The 25,736-nt window shown below is 34.5% G+C and overlaps 1 protein-coding gene across 6 annotated transcripts in view; it reads right to left on the bottom strand.

The window, feature by feature from the left end:
- The window catches only part of LOC117163442 (neurotrimin), a 298,534-nt gene that overhangs the window by 130,954 nt on the left and 141,844 nt on the right, over nucleotides 1–25,736 (bottom strand). For 4 of the 6 annotated variants that reach the window (XM_033345712.2, XM_033345715.2, XM_033345714.2 and 1 more), the window contains exon 1: nucleotides 3,882–4,037. The exons of 1 other annotated variant lie outside the window; for it this stretch is intronic. In XM_033345712.2, the coding sequence (XP_033201603.1) occupies nucleotides 3,882–3,960 (79 nt within the window). In that variant the 5' untranslated portion in view covers nucleotides 3,961–4,037. Of the gene's footprint in view, nucleotides 1–3,719; nucleotides 3,803–3,881; nucleotides 4,038–25,736 lie in introns of those variants that run through there. One more of the 6 variants, XM_076621359.1, reaches the window with a different exon arrangement.

Below are 25,736 nucleotides of genomic sequence, written 5' to 3'. Positions count from 1 at the left end.
GAGGAATAGTATGTTGTATGCTAATTTTCTATAAAGCGCATTAAAATTGGACACAAGAGACGTATATTAGCATGAGTAGAACAATGTTCTATGAAAAACAGCAAATGAATATCATTATACTAAATCGAATACACACATATATATTTGTATATATTTAATACACAATGAGTATTTTGTCTAAAACACATATATCGAATTTTGATTATAAGTAGGGCGAATCTTTTAAAATATAAGCTCGAAGCTTTTCTATTGTTCCTTTATTGGATAGCATAAAAATAAAAAATAGGACGATAAATCACAAACACCAAAATATTCAGAATGAAGGTACACGCGAATGATGATCATAAATCTATATTAGATTTTTATGATTTCAGTATTTTAACGTTTAAAAAATACTTTGCACATAGTTCCATTTGGTTTTACATTAGACAACAGAAACTAAAAGACTAAAAAGTAATTATCATAATCGAACTAATTTTTCAATTTCTCGCTTAATTTGCACAAAGTTTAGAATCTGCTATTCAAGCATAAAGTCATTAAGAGTTATTCAACCAATCGTTCCAACAGACAATATACGATGCTTGCACGTATTAAAAGTTGAAAAAGAACCCAGAGAAGAACAGCACCGTGAAACTGTTCGGAAGATACATTCGGTTGCATTTGTTGGCCCCAAATTAAATGAGCGTCGTTACGACGCCAGCGATTTTTTGGCAGCCGGCGCGAACAGATTTCCGGTCTGCGGGGAAGTTGCTCGAATAAAGTAGAAAGGCAAAAGAGGGAGAGAAAAAGGGACGATGAAAAAGGTGGAAGCTTCGCAGCCAGTCGCCTCCCCTTCTATTTCTTATTGTCAGGGGTAAGGGTAGCGACAGAGCCTCTGGATAACGGACGAAAGTTTCCTTGCTTCGCTCCGCCAAGGTTTCTCGCCTTTCCGAAAATTCGACGGTTTTATGGGGAGGGGGGCGGATAAATAATGCAGCGTGATATCGAGGGATAATCGCGCGTCGACGAGAGGAATCGAGCCAGCCCCCAGACACCAAAAGTGAGATATCCAGTGTAACAGTTCGTGTATCTCGGCTAGTAGAGCGAGAACTTTGTCGGGGGATCCCATGGTAGATAATACCAAACGCAAACTAAGTTGTTCCTAACGAGGAGATGATATTTCCCGGGTCATTTACACGTAATGGTTCTCCAATAAATCAAATGAAACGTACATTTCGTAACTCTGTTCAGCTGCTTTTACTGCTGCTCCAATTCGATCTTTGGCTAAAAATAATTTGAAGGTAATTCAGGGGTAGAGCAATTTTTAATGTTCACAGTAGTAGATAACAGATTCTAAGGTTTTATGGAGTTATCGTTTCCCGACTGGATCTTTTGATGTAAGCAGTTTAAATTTTTAATATTTAGGCTGATAGAAAAATGATTCTATGATTTTAAACGATTATAATTGTTTAATTGAACCTTTCGATACAAGTAGGTTGTATGTAACACATAAAAATAATTTGAAATATTCAAGATGATAGAAAAAGTTTTCAAGATTTCAGAAGCATATATGGTAGTTTTCAGTGAGAGAAGTAATGATTTTTAAGCAACAGCAAATATTATAATATCAATCTACCTTATATTGTGAAAATAGAAAGTTGGTCGGTTGGGAATAGCAAGTAATCGAGTTTCGAATGCAATGGATGAATGAGAGGATCGAGTGCTTAAGATTAGGGTGAAAGAACCGTGTATGGTCACCAGAGGTTTCGGGTGAACGTGACTGAATGTTTCCTGAAAATGTCTGCCTAGCTGCCTGGATTGAATGAAAAAGACTGGCAGATAGAGAAAGAGAGAATGCGCGTGCGTTTTATGTAGATTTATCGTTAAATAGTAATTATTGAGAGAAATTAATTTTTAAATCGTATTGGAAGTGAAAGTTTTATGTCATTGGATTTTTTTAAACATTTTTCTGTATTTTTATCTCTATTTTTATATTTTTAATGATTTGAAATATTAGTAGAAACACATTGGATAGAAATAGAAGAATCTAAAATTTATTGTTCAATTTATATCGTGAAAACACTTAAAGATGTATTCGTCAACGAAAAAAAATTGTGTCACTCAATACTGGACGCGGAAGAAATATTCTAAAATACACATCGATCCACAGTCCGCAAATATCATTCTTAAATCGAAATGGAAAGAAGACATATCGAATATCGTTTGCTGTTATGAAAACAACCTTTCTTTTATATCAAAAAGATTGATTTTAAAACCGATGCTGATTAAATATTTTTCATTTCATCGTATTATAACTCTTTCAAGTCTTAAATCTCATTTATCACTGTATATTTCTTTTTATACGTTACTTTCATCGAGAGATTAAACGAAGTACGGTCAAACAAGGCTGCAGAAATTTATTTCGCAGCAAACGCTGAGAGATGTTTTCAGGCACATTGAAAAGCCCGTGTAATTATTACGTCTCACTGACCAACCGGCTCGTGGTGCAAATAAAAATACGCGTGTAAAACACGGAACAAATTATCCTAATTTACCGCTGGAAATAGCTGTACCATCAAACGTCTCTTTGTCGGTCCATGTTAAATATGTGTTCGAACGTGTTGCCATTACACGCATCGTTGACGAAAAAAAAAGAAAAATAGAACACACGAATAGATGCGCAACACTGGGTTATCCTGCGTCTCTAAAAGCCTGTATCCGCTTGGTCCTCGTTGTGTCACGTCACGTCGTGTCACGAATTTCAAAAACTGTATCCTTAATATTGCACTTTCGACTATCTTTTAACATTTGTCAATACATCTTTCTCAGCATTCACGATTTCATTCGTGAAAATCAACAAATTTAACAAAATTTGCGATACTGGTTGAATTCTGCGTTGAGCACGTTCACATAACATGAAAGAGGAAAAGAACGCAATCGCAGTGTACTCTTACAACAGTCGTATGTAACTTTGAGTAATCAAAGCTACGATTAATGCTACACAATGAAATTTTAAGAAATTCTAACAAAGTAATTTGTTTAATGATGGAAATCTTAACCCGCTTGTTTTTATATTCTATATATTTTCTATAATATTGTATGTTAAGTTATCATTTGACGGCAAATTATCTTTGTGATGAAATACTGCTTCACGTTGTTTCACGTGATTAACTCTCAAGTAGTGCGATGCGGATCAAATCGCTGATGTATTATATTTTCTTCTACACGATGCACACTCCTCCAACCAGAATATTCCACTTTTCATTAATTTTCTTATCGTTCTATATTTTATTATATCTTTGTTATTCTACAGTGCAAGGACAATTATAATTAGCTAAGCATTTTATCAATTAATTTTTTATTTATTACATATACGTCAACAATTTGACCACTATAACGACCGATTAAAGGTTATCACGTGAAACGATGCAAAGCAGCGATTTATAATATCGCATGTACGTATATTTCAGAAGCGACACAACTGAAATTTTTAAGCAAAGTGGAAAACTATTTAAAAGCTTGGAACAAAAAATTATTTACTGAACACATAATATTGGGAAAAAGAATAGGCTTTAGGAAACAATGGTCAAATAATATTTTTGTACTTTTTCATTCTTAACCCGTAAAGTTTCCCTATTACAATCTCTATATTCTTCTAACACAAGATCACTGAATTATTTTGGGCTGTGACACTTATGAAATATATGTGCGATATACGAAAAGGAAAAAAGAAGATTGACTTGATGTCTTCATCACCGCCCACATCGAACGATCGCATTCCATGCACGTCAATCTCTGCATGCCGATGATCACACGTGCCTCACACAAGAACCATTGAATTCCAACAATTCTTTAATCATGGACGATTTATAATCGAATGCTTGTCGTAGTTCATCACTGACCTTCCACGAAGGCTGGACAGACTGCGAGGAATTGCGCGACGATGTAAATCGTTGACACGAGAATGCGGTTCAGCAACATCCATCTAGGAGTTGGCGTGACGCCGCGACGAAGAAGAACGATTCGCGCCGGAATCTCGGTGCAGACTGGCACACGAGGGGGCTACACGGTTCGCCACCGACGAGACTGAAACGAGAGGGTGAAAACGGGGATGGCGATAGCTGGAGGGAGAAAGAGATATATATATATAGAGAGAGAGGGAGAGAGAGATAAAGGCATCCTTTCTCGATTGCCGTAAGCTTTAGGGTTGGTTCGCATGCGCCCGTCGGGGCTCACGTGCCCTCCGCCATCGCGAACCGTAGGACCCGCCTTCCTCATACGAAAGACACGTTCCCAGGATAGCGAGAAACACACGTAGACATAGGTTCTGCCACTGCTCTAAGGAATCCAACCGCGAAAGTTCCCCTTAGGACTGATAGACGGTCGAAAGCTTGGCCTCTTTCTACCAAGACTAGACGCACGGTTCTCCATGTGCGGTTTGCCTTCACGACAGCCGAGTTTAACTTGATCGATGAGATTTCTTTTTCTATTTTTTTCTTTTTTTTTATTGGTCGATTGATAATTCAACACGTGTGAAGGGTATTAATATGTTGACGAGGAAAGATGTATTAACATGACATTCGAATTTCTTGAACATAATAATTTCTTTACTTAATCAGCTACCGCCTATTTTCTTACGTGTTGTTTCATTTTGATTCGAGATAAATTTTGTTTATATTCACGCGTGTTTATTAATTTTTCATTCTATGATTGTATAGCTTCTACTTAACGGACGACCTAATTCTCAATACAGGTTTTCATATCCATCAGACAGTTTTATGTACAGCAACAATGATGAAGTTAAGTGTTCAAAAGGAGAATTATTTGACGGATGTGCGAAGCTTAAGGAAATTTTCTTCTTTACGTCTACATTCTGCCAACACCGTACACGATGTGCGTGGTTCAGATAATTAATTTTATCGACGTTTGAAAAAAGTCAGGGTTCACATTTCTGGACAAGCTATCCGATTTATATGGAATAAAAATAGCTTGAAATCACTTCTTGTTCGATCGATGAAAAGGATTATCTACTTTTCTCTGTCAGATGGTTAGATTACGTTCGTGATTCAGATTCGCAGCACCGGGCAAACATATACGTGCAGAGGGTGCTTTAACAGACTGCCGATCAATCAGTCGATATTCCTACTCATTGGTTTCCTTCGTTGAAGATCAGGCAATATCGGTCACAGAATATTTGGCTAGAGAAATTATTCTTTTGTTACTCTGATTAGATATAGGATAAATTTTATAGAAACGGACATAGTCGACCAGGAGTGGGAAATCTAAGGCAACAAAATATATGTAGATGTAATTAAAACTCTAACTGAAAGGGACATGCGTTGCAATATCAGGTACGCTACAATAAAATCATGAACGACAAATATAGAAGATATAAATATATAAGGACGGGGAGAGCATCTAGAGAGGGAGGGAAGCGAAGACAGCCAAGAATTAATCGCAAGAATAAGGTGTGGAAAAGCGAAAGAGGAAAGCTGGTACTAGCTGGAGGACAAAAACAAGAAATGCGTTCTTTATAAGATAGAAATAGGGGCATAAAAAAGTTATTAAAGGGATTGCTATAGGATAGAGCCTAGCGTATTGAGTAAGGAGGGAAGCAGGAAGAATGAGGCAGTAGTAAATTGATTAAGACCTATATATAAAAAGCGTAAAAGTACAAGGAATAATCTAAGCCAAATGTAAGCTTGTGATGACACATATAAGAATAGGCTTAATTCTGTGAGCTTCGTGTCAAAATATCAAGTAGGCATCTACGGTCTAACAATAAGATTTTATTAGGCAAAAGGAATTTTAATTCAGTAAATCTATTAATACATAACATTCTACCCTTTACAGCCCACTTTTGCTATGTACGATGTTAAAAGCAAGACCATTATCATTTCCTTCTGTATTCTTTAATATCTTTTCAACACTTTCCTTAAAGCTTTTAAAGAATTTTGCATATATGGCGCTTTCATATTATCCTTAGCCATGGAATACAATAGTAGACATTGTACTGAAATGCATACGGAACATCTTACAGTTTAAAAATTCAAGTGAATGTTAAAATGTACAAAGCATAATTAACTATTCAATGCTGTTTTATTGAATCACTTTTGTTATACAATAACTATACTGATCTAATAAAATTTATAACTACTTACAGATAATTTATATTAAGTATTAACATGTCTATATATCTAGTATCAGTACATATAGTATTTAATAAATAGGTGCTGCAGAATAAATGACTGTAGTAAACCTACTACAAAAGCTGCTAGAACTTATATAAGCAATTTTATACAAATGGAAATTTTTAATTTTCCTCTATTCACCATTATATATACCTATATGAAACATAACTAAATGTACTAACGAAAGAGAAACTATCAACGAAATATACCAACCCGTATAAAATATGTAAATGTATTCAACTCTCTAACTGTGCAACCGCTGTATCTACCAAATATTTACTAAGTCGTTGAATACTGTATCAAATCGTAGATGCAACCTCGCATTCAATCTTCATTTACAGAACACTCGTTCTACTGCGAACAATCAAAAGTCGCTTCGTCTATAAAAAATACGATTTCCATCGGCGTTAAAGTAAAAAGGCGACGTTGTGCGACTGTTCGCTTCGAAATGGTACAAGAACCACCCTTAAACTTGCTGCTGGCGAGTTCCGTTTGCGAAGGGGTGCACAGTATGGCGTGAAAGTCATCCGAAAAAGGTTTCAGGAAGAGTTTAAGCGATTCGCGTCTTTCAGGAACGTGGCATGCGAAGTAGTGCAAGTCATAAACCCAGCCCACCACCAGCAATAGTATTCGTAACAGACATTATAGCACGTACATCGCACTATTTCGAAGGATGACTTTAAGTGCGGGTATACCGAAAGTTTCGCGGGGATGCTATCGTAAACCAGTAAGAGATGACTTGAAGATGACGGCAGCGGAAACGAAACGTGTTGCCAACTCCTCTACCGACCTTTCTTTGCCTCCGCTGTTTCTTCGCTTAACCCCTTGCTGTGTTTCTTCCCCCTCCCTCCCTCCATGTTTAGCGTTTTTATTGGCGAACTAAAATCAAGGAGATTTCCACCACATATATCCACCCATTTACACTTTACACGATCTGATATTCACGCGTGGAACTAAGCCCCGTTCAGATTAATCTAGTTACTCGAATTTAAGGGATTCGACTAATGTAAACGAGGGTAGAAACTTGACAAAATAGCTTAAATCAATTAAATAACAAGTTCACACTAGTAAAGTGATTTCAAGTTACTTGAATTCAGGTAACTTGATTAAGTTAAACGAGATTTTAATATATATGATTGATAGGTGAGAAGATTTCGTATCATGCAATGTTGTTGTTCTTCGTGTCTTTGCGTGGTTCTATGTTAATGGGTGAATAATGAAACCTCTTGATAAGGAATAATTAGACTGTGGATGTGTGTGCAAATTTTTATTTTTTACAGTATTAAATTTTTATTTTTTAATTTCTCAATTTGACTAATTGAACTTTTGTTCTGATACAATTCAATAAAACATAATAATACCAATAATAAAAAATATGCAATATTTGCGAATATGTATATACGAATACTTAAAAATTACTTGTGTATTAAAAGTTATACAAGTTATTATACGTATCTCATATATGTTCATACATGTAGTATATGTGAAATAGAGATCTTCGTTTTATACACAATTATTTTTGTATATGTTTAGAGTTCAAATACATTTTTCATAATATTACTTGTTATGTATTTTTCGTCGTTTTTAAAGGTATAATGAAATTCCAAAAGACTGAGACTCAGAGATGAATAAGAGTTGTCAAAGTTCGTAAAGTATAACGAAAATTGTATACATACTGTTGCACGTATCGCTACATCAAATCGCATTGTATGTGTTCAAGCAACACGTAAAAATGTTTATTCTCTTTTTGTATAATAGAAAGCAATGTATCTTATTTATAACACAATATAGTCCAATATAACGCCTCAGCATTCATGAAGTTTTAATGACGAATAAGTAACGCGAAAGTTAAGCAAGTTCTGTCCTTTAAGTTGTCATATACAGTTAAATGCAGCTTAATATATTTAAATAGGTTCTAGTTTTCAATACTAAAGTTAACTTTGTTCTCGTCATACTATGAAAGCTAATATGCTAGTTAAGAACTTTCTAGTGGAAATTCGTAAATTCAACAAAATACAAAAACAATACGGTCGTGTATTTGAAAAGTAGGGAACATTATTATGTATCATACGATATTTCGAGCGCATTAGATACAATCGAATCAAGTTAGCATCCCTTGTTTTAATTAGAATTTAATTTTCACTGGGCCCTGCTCCATAATTACATATGGGCGAAAGCATCAAAAGTGAAATATGTAGAAATTGTTAATTACGGAAATGACGGGTTACATTCATGTCATAAAGTCTAGCCATATTTCTGCCTTTCGCAGATGTTAATGCGAAACTTTGGCAAGCAATTTACCAACCTACGTATGTAATTGTTGTAATGGTACTGAAAATAATTAGTTACTGCGATGTCGATAATTTGTTGGACATTGATGACAGCAGTAAATATTGTTATAATGGTTTATCAAGTTTAAACAAACATGTAACGATATTTCTATTAAATATTCAGTAAGATTATGAGCTTATTTGTTACAAATTGAAATAATTTCGAATACAATTGTTTTAAATACAATTACAAATTCAAAGTTATTTCTGCTAAAGATACTTTCATATGGTTTGTAATCAAAAGATAAAATAATTATAAATAAAAAGTGTCAGAAAGAAACTATACCCAACACTTCTGTAACTTCATTAAAATTTCTTAATAGACATTTAAACTTTGTACGTAATTTCATATCCAACTGTCGCATAAAGTAGTGGAGAAATAAATTACTATATTCGAAACTTTAACTTCTCTTTAATCAAGAATTTAATTCTGCGCTATTGTAACTTTTCATTTCTGAAACTTTTAATTTGGATGTCAATACTTTTTCTAAATTATTTTCTATGTGCTAAGACAATTTTAACTTCAAATAAAATTCCACAGGTTCGAGCAGACGACAGTAGATATTTTATTCAAAACATCCAATTGTTACTTGGTTTTAAAATTCATCAAGGTATTTGTGAAACGAAACAGTATCCGGTAGCTTTTTGCATCTTTAATGATATTAATAAATAGAATATATTTCTTTCATGAAAGTTTATTTGCCGCCAAAGGAACTATTATAAAACGTAAATATTAGGTAAACTTCTTCAACCATAAAGTGTATTTCTAATAGAAGTGTTAGTACATTTCTATTGTTTCAATCATTTTCAATTTTAGAACAAAGAATATCTCTTAATAGAAACAAGTAATTTTCATCTTTTAATAAAAAGTTTCTAACAAGAAAATCTCACTTTTCCAGAAATGAGATCTTATCCTTTTTATAAAAGATATATTCACATACGGCAATAAAAATTTGCAAATTTTTAAAAATTGCCATAAGAAATTGTATGAAGTTACTATTTCCTTATTTAAACATCATACTAGAAAATATCGATTTGAAGAAGCTTAGCAATGGTCATTTATTTCACTTTCCTCGAGAGAAGTGTTCGAAATTTAACGAGTACGCGAATGTTAATGCTCCTTTCGGCTGTGATTGCCAGGAAATTCCTGGTGAAGACGCGAACAGAACCGACTGGAATTCATAGCACCGTTCTAATGTCGTAATAGAAGCGCGCAAGATAACGTTTCGTATTCGGAGAGTAAAGAAAAAAAAGTGGTCCTTCTCAAGGAAACCGTTATCTTAGCTGCGGCCATTTTGAGATCTACTGGTGGATCTGAATTCAGCGCGCTTCTTCAGAATTTCAGATAGAAAGGCGTCATACATTAAACATCTCCCCCTCCCCCTCCCCCTACCAATGAGAAAACCCACACATTGCGCGCGTTTCCTAAGAGAATTAGCTTTCAACGCTGATCAAATAAAATCTTAATGAATTCTATCGTGACCACCATTCTGATTGTTTTGCATTATTTTCCGTGAAATTTCAAATAGAATTTCAAAAGAAGATTAAGTAGCCAAAGCAAGTCATTTTAATTCGATTAACAGAGGGATCTTAGTGATTTTAAGAAATTTTACTTCCTTGTTTTGACGTTTTCATTTCATAATACTTGTTCACAAATTGATTTTTAGAGCCTCATTTACTGTGAATAATAAAGTAATACGAAGATTAATGATAGTAATGAATAAGATTCGTGGATATAACCTTATCTCAGGGAGAGGATTATAATTGATTACACTTTCCATTTAAAACCTGGGATCTAATATTTGCTGTAAATAAGACATTTGATGTTAATATAATGGATACATATATATGTGGTAATAAAGTAAAATAAACACATGTGAAACGAAGTGTTAGAAAAATAAAATGATTTTAAAAAACTAGAGGTAGATATGATGTAACTTTAAATCGCACAATGTTATGTTTAACTGGTGATTAGAGATATTACATATTGTATTTAATATTTATTAATACTCCTTGCAATGAATATTGAAATTTAACAGTTTCTTTTACAATGAAATGAAACATTTCAGTGCTATCCCACTTGGAAATCAATTGAAATATAATAATCCCCTTTTGTAAAATTTAGTTCAGAGAAATTTCACAGATTAAAATTACAACGCGAAAACATGTGATATTAATCCAAATAATTAAATATAATCTGAAATTAAAATTGCTTCTCGCTGTCTAAAAAAATGTTGCACAATCGCCTGTGCCAATTAATTTTAACTTGTGCTTTTATTTCTCCTGCGCGAACTGAAAACATATATCGGTACAGAAACAAATAAATATACACATACAAACAAAAATAAAAATAATCAACGAATAAAATCTACAACTCGAAAGAAACAAAGGAAAGAAACATGTCTAATTGGCGAAAACCGTACGAAACAATTTTTTACAAATTTTTCTACAAATTTTCAATAAAAACTACAATGCCATTTTAGCTTTATTATTCAATTTCTCTTCTCTTGTAATAATTAAAAAAAGCAGTCAAAATTGAAAATCGGTCGACGTTTTCATATCGAGTTTTTCTTTCCATGGACTAATGGAATTTTTGGAAGAATAAAACTTCTTTGCGAATGAGGAGTTCTTTCTTTAAAACAATCTCGGACGCAGCCAGTTAACCACGTCGATAAAGGGCAGTCCGATGCGAAATGAAGTTTGCAGCGAGCATATTGTATGTATATCGGGACGATATATCTGGCATTTGCAAACATTACGGAAATATACGTAGTATGGTCCATCGATTGATCTTGTATGCTTTACGTAATCATTCCCTGGTTCAGAGGTTACAAGATACCAATGTCTAATAGGAAATCGTTTTATTGCGCATTCACGTGAAATATTGACAGAACTGCACGTGTACTATGCGTTCCATGCTCTTAAGTGTACACCAGGGAGATAATTTATTGCCACGTTAGACATTGTACTGTCAATGCGTATCTCTTGTAGCGCAATCGGATCGCCATTGCGTCAGCTTCGAGTATCTCCTGTATTATAGCGCTGCACACGATACTTCCGGGATCGATTGTACATTTACGATCAAGTTTCAAATAAATAAATATTCATAAGTACAAGAATTATGATTTATTAGTTGGTAAATTTTGTCGTTCCTTCGGTTTATGGGCATCACTGCTGTTTAACATCGTGTGGAAAATTTTTTATTCGAGTTCTCAATTCATGTTTGATTTTTATTATCTGATATTTTATTATCCTGTCTGAAGCATGTAGCATGAATATAGTACAAATTTGAATACCAATCACTATTCGTTACTAAAAGTTTGACAATAAGCACGTTCGTGAATGGATTAAGGTATGTCTTTTACGAATACCAGAAAGTAAGTTCCGTTATTGTAGAAAATTTGTAGCTGGGTCGTTTGATATCAAATTGATCACTTTTCGACATCGACATTAGAAACTTCTTTTAAAATCGAAGTTTAAAAAGGAATTTATAGGTCATTATTCTGCGTTCCGAACTTGTTTGACAAAAATCATGAATATCAACATAATTTGGAACAGGTAAATATTTATCAGCTTGGTCGAACTTACGTGAGTCAAAGAATATTTTTATTGTAAACGTTTCGATATGAATATTTACAAGCTTTGAGAATTGTGAAAATAAATTGCGCGGTAATAACTATTTCATATAAACATTAATACACTGTATCATGATTAAATCTAGAAACTTTCAAAGCATGCGCGGTCGCGATATTAGAATCGTCGATAATTTCCATTAACGATAATTAAAATTTCTCTGTCGTTATACAGACTTGAAACATACGCAATCGTGAATCGTTAACTACGAAACTAACATAAATTAATACGGGCGTAAAACGATTTTACATAAAATTCTGTAATCCCAAGCGTAAAATTCCGTCGTGTATTTTCGAAACGTGCTTCGAATTTTCAAACGTTTCATATCAAGGTTTTGGGAATTTTCTCTTATAATAAACAGAAAACGCTGCAAAATATATTGTAGCATATTTCTAATTTATATAAAGTAACTAATTCACGAATTTCCGTAACGTATCCTTTCTCTAATTTCACTTGTTATAACGAAAAAGAATCGGATAGTATATTTTAACATATTTGTAATTAGGGAATTAATTTATATAAGAATTACGAAAATCGAAAAGTAAGAATCAAGTCGTTCCATTTTTTTTAGAAACATTCGTTTAAGTTCCGAAATGAAAGATCGATCTTTAACGGTATGCTAAATATCATCGGACTGTTTCGAGCTATCTCCGAGTTTCTTTAACATGCATATATTCAACGGCGAAGAGTATAAAAGGAAATTAAAACATTCTTTGATCCGTCGGTCGCTAGAAGATGAAAATCGGTCAAACTTTTATGATCTCGCATTAATGAACAAAGTTCAACTGCAGATTAATCTTAGCAGTAATGAAAGTACAGCTGGCTAGCTAACTTCCGGAATAGCTGAACGAGAAGTGTAACTTTCCGCGCGATCCGCAAGAGCAGAAGAATTTTTATGTTTCACCGACGTTCCTCGGCTAATTGACCCTTTACTGTCAGATATCGGTCAAAACGAGATTCAGTTTCGAATTAACCTTTTAACATGTAACCAAATTAAAGGGATGTTCCGTATAAACTACCCAAAACAATTAGAGGATCATATATTTCTATCAAACAGCTGTTGTTTGTCGTATAATTTCGTTAAATTAACAAAATTTTTTACGTATCTTTTTCATATTTACGATATATATTTTGTAAAATATTTATATTATCCATTGAGGTCTCTTCTACTCTAGTCGAATATTATTATTGATACATATTATATGTACAATTATATATACAATTGATTTAACAAAATTGCATAAAAAATATTATGTCCGCACAGCAATCATATAAGGGAGTAAATAGAAATAAATTCAACGAGCCGTTTAAAGCGATTCCAAAACAACCCAATTTAATATTCGAGCAAATTCTTTGATCCATTTGGTGCTGCACTTACGTGTGTACATTCGTTGTATACTCGGCAAAGACTAATCAAAAGCGACCGCAGCACCGGAAAAGTTAAATATTTAATGTTTCCAAACCACTTTGTGCTACATATTTCAAGGCTACAAATTCACACGAATGCAGGAGCTATTAAACTGTTTCAACGTTTTACCTGTACGCGTCTGCCACTTATTTTCTAGTAATTAAATAACGGTACATTTGTATTCGTAACATTCAAGATAATAATCATTCAGCTTTCTGAGCTACGTTGTTGACTTACTTTAAAAACAGTTAGTTTACTATAATATCCTCTTCCATCTCTATTTAATGCTCTTAAAAGATGAACGTTACTTTATATGAGATTACGAGGTAGTTCTTAACTGGTGGCACAATTCCGTACTGTGCTAACTGGAAAATGAGGCATTAAACGGAAAAATTTTGTTTTGCATTTTATTTGCATTTTATGTTACATTTGTTTTACTTATTCTCGCATGTATAATAATTGCCTGTTGGTGTTTACTCATACATATTCAATACGTAGGCAAGTTTAAGTATATTTGATAAATTTTCGAATTCGATTTTCTCAAAAACAGAGTCATTTCAAAAAACTTTATTCCATATTTTCGATGTATTTTTTCACGTAAAATCACTCCGTACTCAATCGTACTTACGAACTACCCTGTATATGTGTATGAAAATATTAGAATACAATTAGTAAATAGTGAACAGTTTTCTTTACTGCATTTCTCTCCTGAAAAACAACATATAGAATTCGTTCACTTGTTCCACTAAACAAATACTTTACAACTAATTATCCTAAAACCAGTCACAAGTGTTCACCAAGTCGAAATATAATAATCACCGTTCAAGGTGATCCCCAGAGTTCCTTATTCCTTTGACTCGACCCGCGAAAAAATGAAAGCGAAATGGCAGCCACCGGGAGACGCCGAAACTTTGAGAAAACATTCATTCTGGCAAGAACTGGAAGCTCATTTCCTGGTGGCGAGGTGCGCGGCGAAAGACGAGTAATTCGATTTTCGCTAAGTGGCAACCGAAAGCTCGGTCCCGTTGGGCTCGGAGTAAGTCAAAGTCGGAGAAAAGCGTAATCCTGGTCGTTTTATTCATACCAATTCTCCAGCCTCTCTCCCACTCTCTTTGCTCTTTATCTTTGTGCTCACCGCACTTTACACGCTCTAATGTGGCCCAGCGAGACGTTAAAGAGCGGCACAAACGAGAAAACTTAGCAACTTCGTTAGTAACTGTGGCGTTGTTTAACCTCTCACATGCAACGCGTCGCGAAGAAAACGCTGTTCGAAACCGCGTTGCTGAATCCAGCCAGCCATCTTAACTGGCGTCACGAGAACGTTACGGTGGCGAACATTATGTCGCGGCGTAATGCGAGCCGCGGGATACCTACACGACGATGTCGAGTTGTTACACGCCGTCGATGGTTCTGATTACATCGTAAAACTTGTCTCGTAAGAGCGCATTGATCATGAATCGCTCGTTCGTTCCTTGGGACATACATACAGCATGAAGTAGAATTTCCTGTAAGGGTCAGGCATACATATGCATTAAAAATTGTTGATAGCTCGGTACAAAATACTAGCTTGTAGAATTATTTAAATGACTCTTCTTTTATTAATCGAATCCTATTATCGATGATAGACGTCCATTAATTTTAGGATCCTTCCATGATTAAATTTGTTAGTTCGAACCTTCTCTTTAAATGTGTAGTGGAAAATGAGTCAACGGAAGATTCGAATCGGGAGAGACTCATATTGTTGTGGCTTGGAGTGCCAACGTTGTTTTGGTTTGCTAGATTCAAAGGTAAACGAACTCCGGACAAAATATTATCGCCGTTATTTGTAATCGTCAACCGGAGTTACATTAGAACTTTTTATAATACCACCAGTCGATATAAATAGAGAAACGTGCTCTCTAGGACAATCAAGTTTAGCGAGTCATGAAGTCGAATAGCGAGCGCAGAGTTGAACAGTAACATTGAGCGACCAGCATACACCATCTCTGTGCTTGTATTTGAAGTGATTTTGATATATACTGACTATTACAATTTTATTTCTTTAATAAACCAACACGTATAACAATCCACCTCAGATATGTGGAATTTGTGCACACTGTGAAATGTCTAACTTGTAAATGGCTGAGCTTGTAAATTGAACAAATTATTTTCTATTATAATACAGTTTCGCGAAATAGTGCATAATCGATACAATGTTTATGAAAACCAAATTCTCGGTCTTACACATTTCACTTTCGTATCTGTTAGAAACGTAGTATAGTTAAAACTACTTTATTTCATATTTCATTAAAACATTCATACGTAATTCTTTGTAGACGATTGTATTCAAAATAAGGCAGATCATTATGAAATATATAAACTGAAACTATTCAAAATACATATATCGACGACATTAATTATTGCGAAATTGGCAACGGAAGAAAGCCACGCGACCGACTAAACAAACGATGACAATTACCAACTTTGCTCTACTTATTCGAAAAACAAACGTCACCTCTATTACCTTCTCTGGCAACTTTCACACGCTTGTAAAACCTCGTAGATCTATGTACTCCACATGCACCGTAGTTAACAAACTATTTCTCAGGTCTGATTGAATAAAACGTTTCTGAAATTTTCTGCCGGTCATCCGGTGGCATGCATCAAAACTCTTCATTATAAACTCCAAACGAATGAGAATTTCACGAATACTCGAATGTCGCACGTTACAAATCTATTCAACCGGTTTGTTCCTCCTGGAATATCGTAGTTTCAAGTTTCGTCGCTTGTTATATTGGTGTTATGGAGTGATTTCATATAAGCGTCAGGCGTATACGTTTAACGTTATACATGGTAATCTTCTTAGGAATCTTCAATTGTATTGTATTTTTTAGGATATCACCGCGGTTATTTTTAATTCTAGATTTCTAATATTTATTTATATATCGTTGCTACACGAATTTCGATGATACGAAAAATATTTCATACATAATTTGAATGGTATCAATGGATCAATACTTTGCAAGAATATATCTTTTTCCAAGATTGTTTTTCGTTCTCGTTGATACCATTCGAAATATAGATATTTATGCGACTGTACGATCTAAATGTTATTTATTACGTTTAAAGATATCGAGTAATAAATTTTTTCATTAAAATCCAAAATGCTTTGAAACAGTGGTGAAACGAAAGTTTCGCATTAACCTTTCCATTCAGAAACAGTAACATGGTATTGTAATGTTTTTTGCTTGATTAATGCATGCATTGCACTAATAAGCTTCCAATATGGCCAGTATTTACCCCTAGAAATTGAAATCGATTTTCAAGAATTCCAGATCAGCACAGAATTGAATTAGCATTTTGATATTACACGCAAATTACCTATAGATGATTAAAATACTGTGTAATCCACGATGTTTAAACGAGTTTCAACGCATTGCATATGTTAATCACAAACTGCAGTGGCCGTGCGTTTCGTTCGAACGTTTCGTACGCCGCAACATACAAAACCAATTACACGTTTCAATGACCGAAGATGTCCGACCGGTAAATGTTTCGAATTCAATCGAAACCTGTTTATAGTAGCTCGATCGAAAATTGGATGACAACGTAATACAACGATTGTTGTACAGAATAAATTTGCTTCGCACGAACCTACGTATCCGAGAAAACGAATTCGTTGTTCACTCGTATGTTTACGCATTCTTACTGTTAATGAATTTCGTAGGATTAAATATATACCTTATACAGATTAAGTGATATAATTGTATGTAGTTTAGGAACGATAACACATTACTATCATTCAGGAATTGAAATAGTAAACGACATAAGTTCTAGAAACAAGGACTTTCGATAGTAGCATCTCTGTTAATCTTCCACTTGAATCAGGTATCTGTTTATCAAATATTCGTTATGTATTTGGATAATGAATTTAAAAACTTCATGAAAAATGGTTGATTAATTTTGTTCCTGAATAATTTTCTCGGATAATTGAGTCGATATACTCATAATTGAGTCGTTCAGAAGCCACGCTGATTAACTTCGTAAATTTAGGTATAGAGGAAGATAACGATTAGAAATACAAAATATTAATTACGTATCTAACTGATGAATTTGAAAAACTAATAAAAACCAGAATTTGCCAATTTGGTGCCAGAGAGGTTCGTATGAAGACAAAGAATTTTAATACCTGTCAATAATAATTACTAATACAAAAGCAACTTATCGTCAATTAAGCTCTCTACTATTTCTTCGGCTGCAGAATGGCTGAACATACAGATCGACCAGGAATTATTAATCAGGTAACTTCTGTCGCAAGTTAAAGCTTTCTAATTAATTTCCAGTGGGTGGTAACACTAAAAGGAGAGAAGGGGGTGGAAGCGAAGCGTGTGTACACCTTTGACAAATAAGTTAATAAGGACGAGTAATTAGGCGACGAGCAGATTGAAGCTGTTCAAACGTTATACATCTGTCATACGAGTACAGACGACTTTGTCTCCGTGCAATCGGATTTCCATGAATCTTCTACGTCCATTCGAGTCGTTTCAACGAACAGACCTATTCCTATTCGGAAACATCGTGATCCTAACCACGAATTCGAAGCCGCCGTACTATTCTGACATGGCGCTTTAACGTCGCTTCTAAGCTACAAATTGACCTTCGGCCACGAGCCTGGAATAAACAACGCTTCAGCTTCGTGTCCGCGCGAGCGCAAATGTAAGCTAGACCACCAGACTTACTACGCGGTAACCAGAGTGTCGACGATGCGACGGAGCTTAAAGGGAAATAATTGCTTTTCCAAGCTGACGCTTCCGGAACTCGTGCTCCGAATGAATCAACTGGCAGATTTGCGAGCGGAATGCACACGTCACACCTGATTTCCCCTGTAATGCTCGGACCTCTTAGGAGCTCCGGGGGTTCTTCGCGATTTACCGCGGGAAGAACGGGTAACTTCAAACGAATTGCTCTCGCAGTTTCATCTACGTGCCTGTTCACGAGCGTTAAGAACATATTTTACGAACGCTGAAGTAACAACTTACTTTTCTCTACTTCCTCGTTTTATAAGTGATTTCTTCGGAGGAGGTGTGATAGCAATGCAATTGCTCGAATTCATTAGTTTCTCAACTGAAAGAGTAAACATTTAGGTACTTTTGACGACGAGTAAATCTATTCAAATTATTTCATATGAAAAATAATAATAGTTTCAATTACAGAAATCTATTATCTTTCATATAGAAAATGATAATTCAAATGGATTTATTTATCATTGAAAATATATGTTCATATCCTTTCGTTTCCCTTTTGTCCTGAATGTCAATATTATCTTATAGCTTCATTAATCGATCATAGATCGATTAAGTCTATACTGTACGACATAAAGTATGATGTGTAAGCTGTAGCCGCTTGCCAAAAGGACGCGACACAAAGCAATCGGCAGTTGCAACTACGTTACGAAAGGATATAGGTGTTCTATAGGTGTGATATAGGTGTAGGATATAGGACAAATGTTACAAGTCAAATAATTTAACATAATAATCAGGAAAGAGAAGTTAACCCTGCTGCATTCTCTAACTCACTTTCAATCGTATTCTGCTATCGTTAACAAATTTCAATACACTTTGTCAAAAGTAAGGAAGTGTCTGAATCCTTTTGAATGGTGGTGTACATTGAATCTAAATTAAATCGCTACTTCAGCAATTCTTGAGGTATATACAATATGAAAGAAAATGGATGTATAGGGACAAAAGCTGAGAAAAATTGCAATTACAAATCTATATGTATCAATAGCAGTGATCGTGTCGAGCCGAAGATATATCGTAAGAGGATTACGCGTCGTAGTTGCAATTAAACCGACACGAAAATCCGCAAATGTGGCGATAATGTATTCACAATGTTGACGGAGTAGCCGCAATTCCATAGAATCAAATGACCGCCAACGTCCACCAGAGATACGAAGCGCTTATGAATATGTAATAAGTGTACCTGTAATTATAGTTGGTCTTAGAATTAACAAAACACGGAAATTCTGTAGATTGTGTTTCACGCGGTTCTTCCACTACTACGCTTTTCACCTGTTAATCGTATTGGTATTTAATGAAAGATTTCTAGAATCATAGAATTAAGAACTAATGAAGACGAATCAACGTTAGCAATACAATTATACGTTTCTAGAATAAAACACCAAATAATATGATTGTAATTTTTTGATAATGCATAATGTGTAAAATAATATTTTATAAAGATTTCAATTATCTGACAATAAATGTGACGTAATTCATCCTGAATAAAAATAAACTTCTTTATGGGAAGATGGAAGACATTTCATTTCCGATATAGGAAGATTGTTATGTTCAAGAGATTGGCAATCTGAGTGGTGAATTTTCATGTCTGGGTGACGCTTTTGTTTAAACAAACAGAAGGAGATTTCATGTTTTAACAGAATCTCTAATATAAATAGAAACGGAAGATCACATAAACGAAAAGCGGTTATTTCATCTTTTCCTTGCACTTAAAATTTATACACAATATATGAAACGTTAAATTAAGTTTTCGTATAGACAGAGATCCTATATAAGAGCAAAATAATCGTCTAGCCAAATCGTTGCAAATCGTTACCACTTACTTTTTGCAACACCGAGAATCTACAATATCGCATGCGTAGCTGATTCTCGCTCTTTGCGAGATACGAACTTGTTAACGTTGTTTCAAATAGTGTACAAGTTCCTTTTCTCGAAAAAAAAGAGAGAGAAACAAGATTATCGTGATTTCCCGAGACGAGGGTGAACGCCTTGCTATGTGAAGACTGGATGGGTGTGGTCGGGTTCATTTTCCTTTTATTCAGTTCACCGTCGGTAGCTTGGAAATCTCCAACGTAAAAGGCTCGTAGCTTGGCGAGAAACAACCCGAAACAATACTACCGGAAACAATGGTCATGCTGTTGACGTCATACCGATACCTTGCTGACACGACAAGCTAGAAATTCCTTGTTCGAATTTTTGCTAAGGGTGAAAACGTCTTAGAAACGGGATGAACTATGGAAACTAATCGCAAAAGCACATTTTATTCACGACAATCGCTGATTATTACAGAGTTTCTAGATTAAAATATATTTCATTTAGATTTGATTAAGTTAAAAATTAAATAACAAGAAAAATAAATCAGTAGATGAAAAGAAAGATTCTACGAGATGTGAAACGTCGTTCGCTTATACATTTATTACAATTATGTATAAATATTAATAATACATTAAGATTTTATTAGTTATAAATTATTGTTAATGTCATTAATTTATTTTTATATTTTTGGGGCATTGTATACGTCCAGGTGTCGTTTCCAAGAGTTTCCAAAACATCCCAAAGAAAATTTACTGCTAGTAAAGCAGACGAATAAAACTAAATTTCAAAACAAAGATTGTTACTTTCTAAAAGTGAATTAATTGTAGCGGTACATGAGTCAACGGAAGATTTCAACACCAACGTTGTTTTGGTTTGCTGGATCCAAAGGTAAACAAGCTCTGGACAAAATATTATTGCTGTTATTTGTAATCATCAACAGGAGTTACATTTGAACTTTTTATAATAACACCTATCGATATAAATAGACGAACGTGATCTCTAGGATAGTCATATAGTTGAATAGTTAGTCGAATAGCGAACAGTTAGAGAGTTGAACAGTAGCATTGAGCCAGCGACGATTGCGACCGGTATACACTATCTCCGTACTTTTACTTAAAGTGATTTTAATATAATTGACCACTACAATTTTATCACTCGTCTCTTTAGTAAACAAACCAACACGTTTAATATCCGCCTTATAATGTAACAAAATGGTTTAATAAATGAATGACATTACATCAATAAGAGCAGTTGAATTCCAATAACTGGAACTTGCACAAACGTAGAACATATTTTAATTAGCTTAGCCTGCATCGAAGATAATTATCTTCCATATGGTCAAGGCTGCCTTCGTTGAAAGTCCTGTATACATCGATGTTTACCTCGTTTCCAACTTAAATGCGTACAGCAAGGTAACTTGAACGCGGTTCGCCTTGGTCTCTTTAAGTATTCCATGTTGCAGCCTGATTTCATTGTCGATCGTAGCAAGCTTAACGCGAACTGGCCTTGTGAGATCGATGTACAACTTTAATGAGGTGAGAAAGATGGCGTCTTGGTTTAAAACAGTATTAAGACAATTTTACGCATTGCAAGAACGTAACTTACACAAACATAGATTTCATTGATTTTTATAAAATAGAGGGTAATGAACGTTGGTACAAAGCAAAAAAAATTAAATTGTTCATACGCTTAAACAAACGAATTTGTTGTCCCGGAAATAATCGAAAATGGTTTGAACGGACAAAGTATTTATTCTTTCCTTCCAAATGCTAGTAGATACGTGTTTGTCTAATTTTTGTGTGGCAAATACATAAATGTAGCAAATAGTAATAATCGAAACTTAAAAGAATTTGTTAGTTTGAAACTAAAATAAGAAGTGACGTAGTTACGTAGAAATAAAGAAATTAAAGTTAAGAGTAAATGTCTTTAAATGCCGTTTCTATACACACATGGATTGAAATTGAATATTCGAATCAATACGCAGAATATAAGTAAAATATAACGTTTTAAAAGCACAAATACAAATCAATCATTCAGCTATTTTCCACGAAGCTAATATATATTGATATTTAGGCATTTTATAATGCCAAAATTACATGCATATTTGACAGAATGAAATACGATTAGTTCTTTCTGAATTACACTATCACAGACAAATATATATAGAACAATAATAATTTTGCGAACCTCATAGCGTCTGGATAGGAGCCACCGTATAGAGCGTCCACAAAGTTATGCATAAATAATGATGAAAGTAATCAGCCGTCAAGTACTTCACGCGACGCTTGTGCTAAGACATTCTGCACAAAAGGCTTCGTTCCTGAGGTGGCAGCTCGTGCGGACCATCGAACAGAGTTATCGAGTCGAAAGCAAGCGAGCCTCTATCCCTTCGTAATCCCAGTTGTTCGAGCTATTATCCCAGAAAAGCCAGTCAAATATCTGATTAGAAAAACCGAACATACGTTATTTCCCCTTCGAGGATCGTTTTCATTGCAAAAAAATTACGTTATGTAATTACGTTTAGAAAGCAACATCCTTCGATTCTCGTATAAAGGAATTTCTTCTCGACCTCTTTCGGAATCTTGCTATACTATTGTAAAACTGACAACGATAAAAGTCTTCAGAAGGAAGAAAAGAAGGTTGAAATAATTTTGATGTCGACTAGGTCGAGCAACAGACATTCTCTTTAAACAGGAGAAATAGAATACGATGTAATTGCAAATAAAGATAATTTGTTAGGTTCAGGAATGTATGGCTTTAAAGAATAGCTGATAGGTTGACGAGGTTTTGTGGAAGCTGAGGGTATAATTATTAAAACGAGCGATATTTAAACACATTCAATGCGGAAGATGTGGAGGTAGGCGTCCACATTGGCATTTCCAATTTCCTTACGAATAACGCGTGGGTAAATGTTAAAGAAAAATCGATTTCCTCCACCCCTTCGGATGGGACCCCTTCGATTTTGTGTTCTGTATTGAACGTATTAATATGGTATCTTGAATACTGTAATTTTATGACGAACAATATTTTGATGTTGATTACATTAAAGGGTAAATTATAATTATCAAATTTTGACTGTATAATACACTGTATTACATTTTAGTTTCAATAAGCTATTGATTCATTAGCCCCTGTTATTTTAATGTAGGTAATAATAGATATTTTGAATCAATTTGAAATATCTCTATGTTGAATAAATTACGTTAGATAAATAACTAAGAAGTACAGGATAAATATCTAAAAAAGATATGAAAAATAAAGTTTCAGAGTTTTCGCTTTTGCAGTTACTAGAAATATACACGTTCTTTTGACAAAACTAATATTGATTTTTGTTCAGATAGAAAAGCTATTATTTTTATTATACTATTTTAATTGTAATACCATAATAGAATTTTTATTCTGATCTATGCGTTAAGAGCTCGTGTTTTTAGAATTAAATAGGTTTTTATTACGAGAATCTTTGAAATTACATCTTCTTAGTCTTCTCAAGATATTTACAATGAATAAGTTGAGTTTTATATATTACGAAAGGAAATAAAACATTCTGAAACATTCAATTTACTAAATATAAATTATATTTGAATGAGAAAACATCGCTATTTTAACATTACAACTCCTCGCAATTGAAAATCGTATAAACCATTTCGATGTACTTTTATCATCCGTATCATTCAATCTTAGTATTTCCACATTGCTTTTTATTGAATTTCAGAGTTCAGATATTGGCTTCCTTTTGAAGCATCGATAGAACAAATGTAACGCTCCCTTTTACAGGATACAACTTTATCGGAGAAAAACGTTCGCGTAAGAGCACGTTCCTATAACAGATTACTCTGAAAAGTGTAAAGTAAAGGTAATCTGGTTATTTTAATGTAGCGATAACTCATAAAATTCATATATACCACTATCCATAATTATTAGGACACGTAGTCGTTACATTTCCTGAAGAATTCGAAAAAATTCTACTTTATTACGAATTTTTTATTATAATAAAGAAATAATAGATTCACAATAGAGTAATTATAAAATGAAGATAACGTCTAGCATTCAATTTATATTAAATATTATATACTTTGTATACTTATGGTTAGGAATGCACGTTATTGTCTATAATTCACTGGGGACTTATAGTACTGTACCTAAGATAGGCATAAGTAAACGTTACAATTACCAAATGAACTTGACTAAATATTACTAAACCATTCGATACTAAGTTATAGTATATTCCAAGCATTTTATTATAAACTAATCTCGTTGTTAAGTCATATGCTTAAAATTAGGAAATGAACGATTACTCATAAACAGAGCGCAATGTTAAAAAAGTAGGAAAATTCTAAAATTTTTGCGTTATACCCTGTAAAATCAATTTGTATCATTTCGAGCTTTGTACCGCCATAATTAAAACAGTATCGAAACGATAAGAATGGAAACCATGGAGAAACCGTGAGCGAAACACGAGATCCATCGGTCTAGCTAGTGTTAGCAGATATCGATATTCCGGAGAGTCCTGATCGAGAACTTCCACGTCGTCGTAAGACGGAGGCACAGTCTCCGGTAAGTTAAATGGAAACAAAATAAATGCAGAGGCGGAGGTTCCGGGGGCCGATAATGGGATTTTTCAGCGGTTTATTCCCGCCGGCGTTCTCTCAGCTTGTTGTAATTGATAAATGGAGATCTAAAAAGGGAAAGAATGAAAAAGATAGAGAAGGATAGAAATAAAGAAAGGAAGAGTAAGAGGAGAAGAGAGAGAGAGGGAGAGAGAGGGTGAACAGGATGAAAAGAACGTACGAACGAGGCAGGGTGAAAGAGAACAGAGAGAACTGCAGTTTCACCGCATACCGGAAGACGAAGGCGCGGCCGTTCTTGAAGCGTTTCATGGCAAACCAAATATTCGCGGTATGCTCCGGCGTTGCAGGCCGGAATTTCCAACATGAAGTCGTTATACTGCGAGACCACTTATAATTAATTGCTTTAGTTTATAATCGCCTTGCGGCCATTGTGACGCAGTCGTCCGAATAACGAGGATACCCGTATCCTCCGCGTCGAGTACCCGAACCTCTGCTAATCCTATCCTTTTTATTTCGCGTCAACCAACCACCTCGTGTTTTATATTACGCTGTCCCCCGTTTGAAATATCACCGGCGCACGAACAACCAAGAATGGAAAACACGAGTATCCTAGATGATTGTTGTCGTGGCACTCTCTAACTCGCTCGTCTTGAAACGCTGACTCCAACTGCGACGAAAATGTTTAGATGGTCGAGTGTTGCGGATATTCTCTGCATCGCGCGTGCCTGACGTTTTTAATCAATTTTATTTTTGTGCAACATTACGAAGCTTTCTGTTAAGGATCATGACGTGCATACTAGAAATAAATGACGTTGATGAGGGGAAATTTTCGTATTTAAGGAAAAAGCAAGAATTATTTCTGGTTTCTCGTTGTTTATTTACCGCGACGATTAAAAGTGGAAGTTTAATACGGTGGTTATGACTATAGGTTTATGGGAAAGAATTTATACGTTTCTTGCTTCACTGTCGATTTAGCGTGATAATTAAGACTGTGGATTCAATATACTGCTGCAGATTTTTGAAAAAGAATCGAT

This window comes from Bombus vancouverensis, chromosome 9 (assembly GCF_051014615.1).
Source record: "Bombus vancouverensis nearcticus chromosome 9, iyBomVanc1_principal, whole genome shotgun sequence".
In the NCBI taxonomy this organism is placed as follows: domain Eukaryota; kingdom Metazoa; phylum Arthropoda; class Insecta; order Hymenoptera; family Apidae; genus Bombus; species Bombus vancouverensis.
Note: the sequence above shows the minus strand (reverse complement) of the source record. Positions and strands in the feature narration are given on the sequence as shown.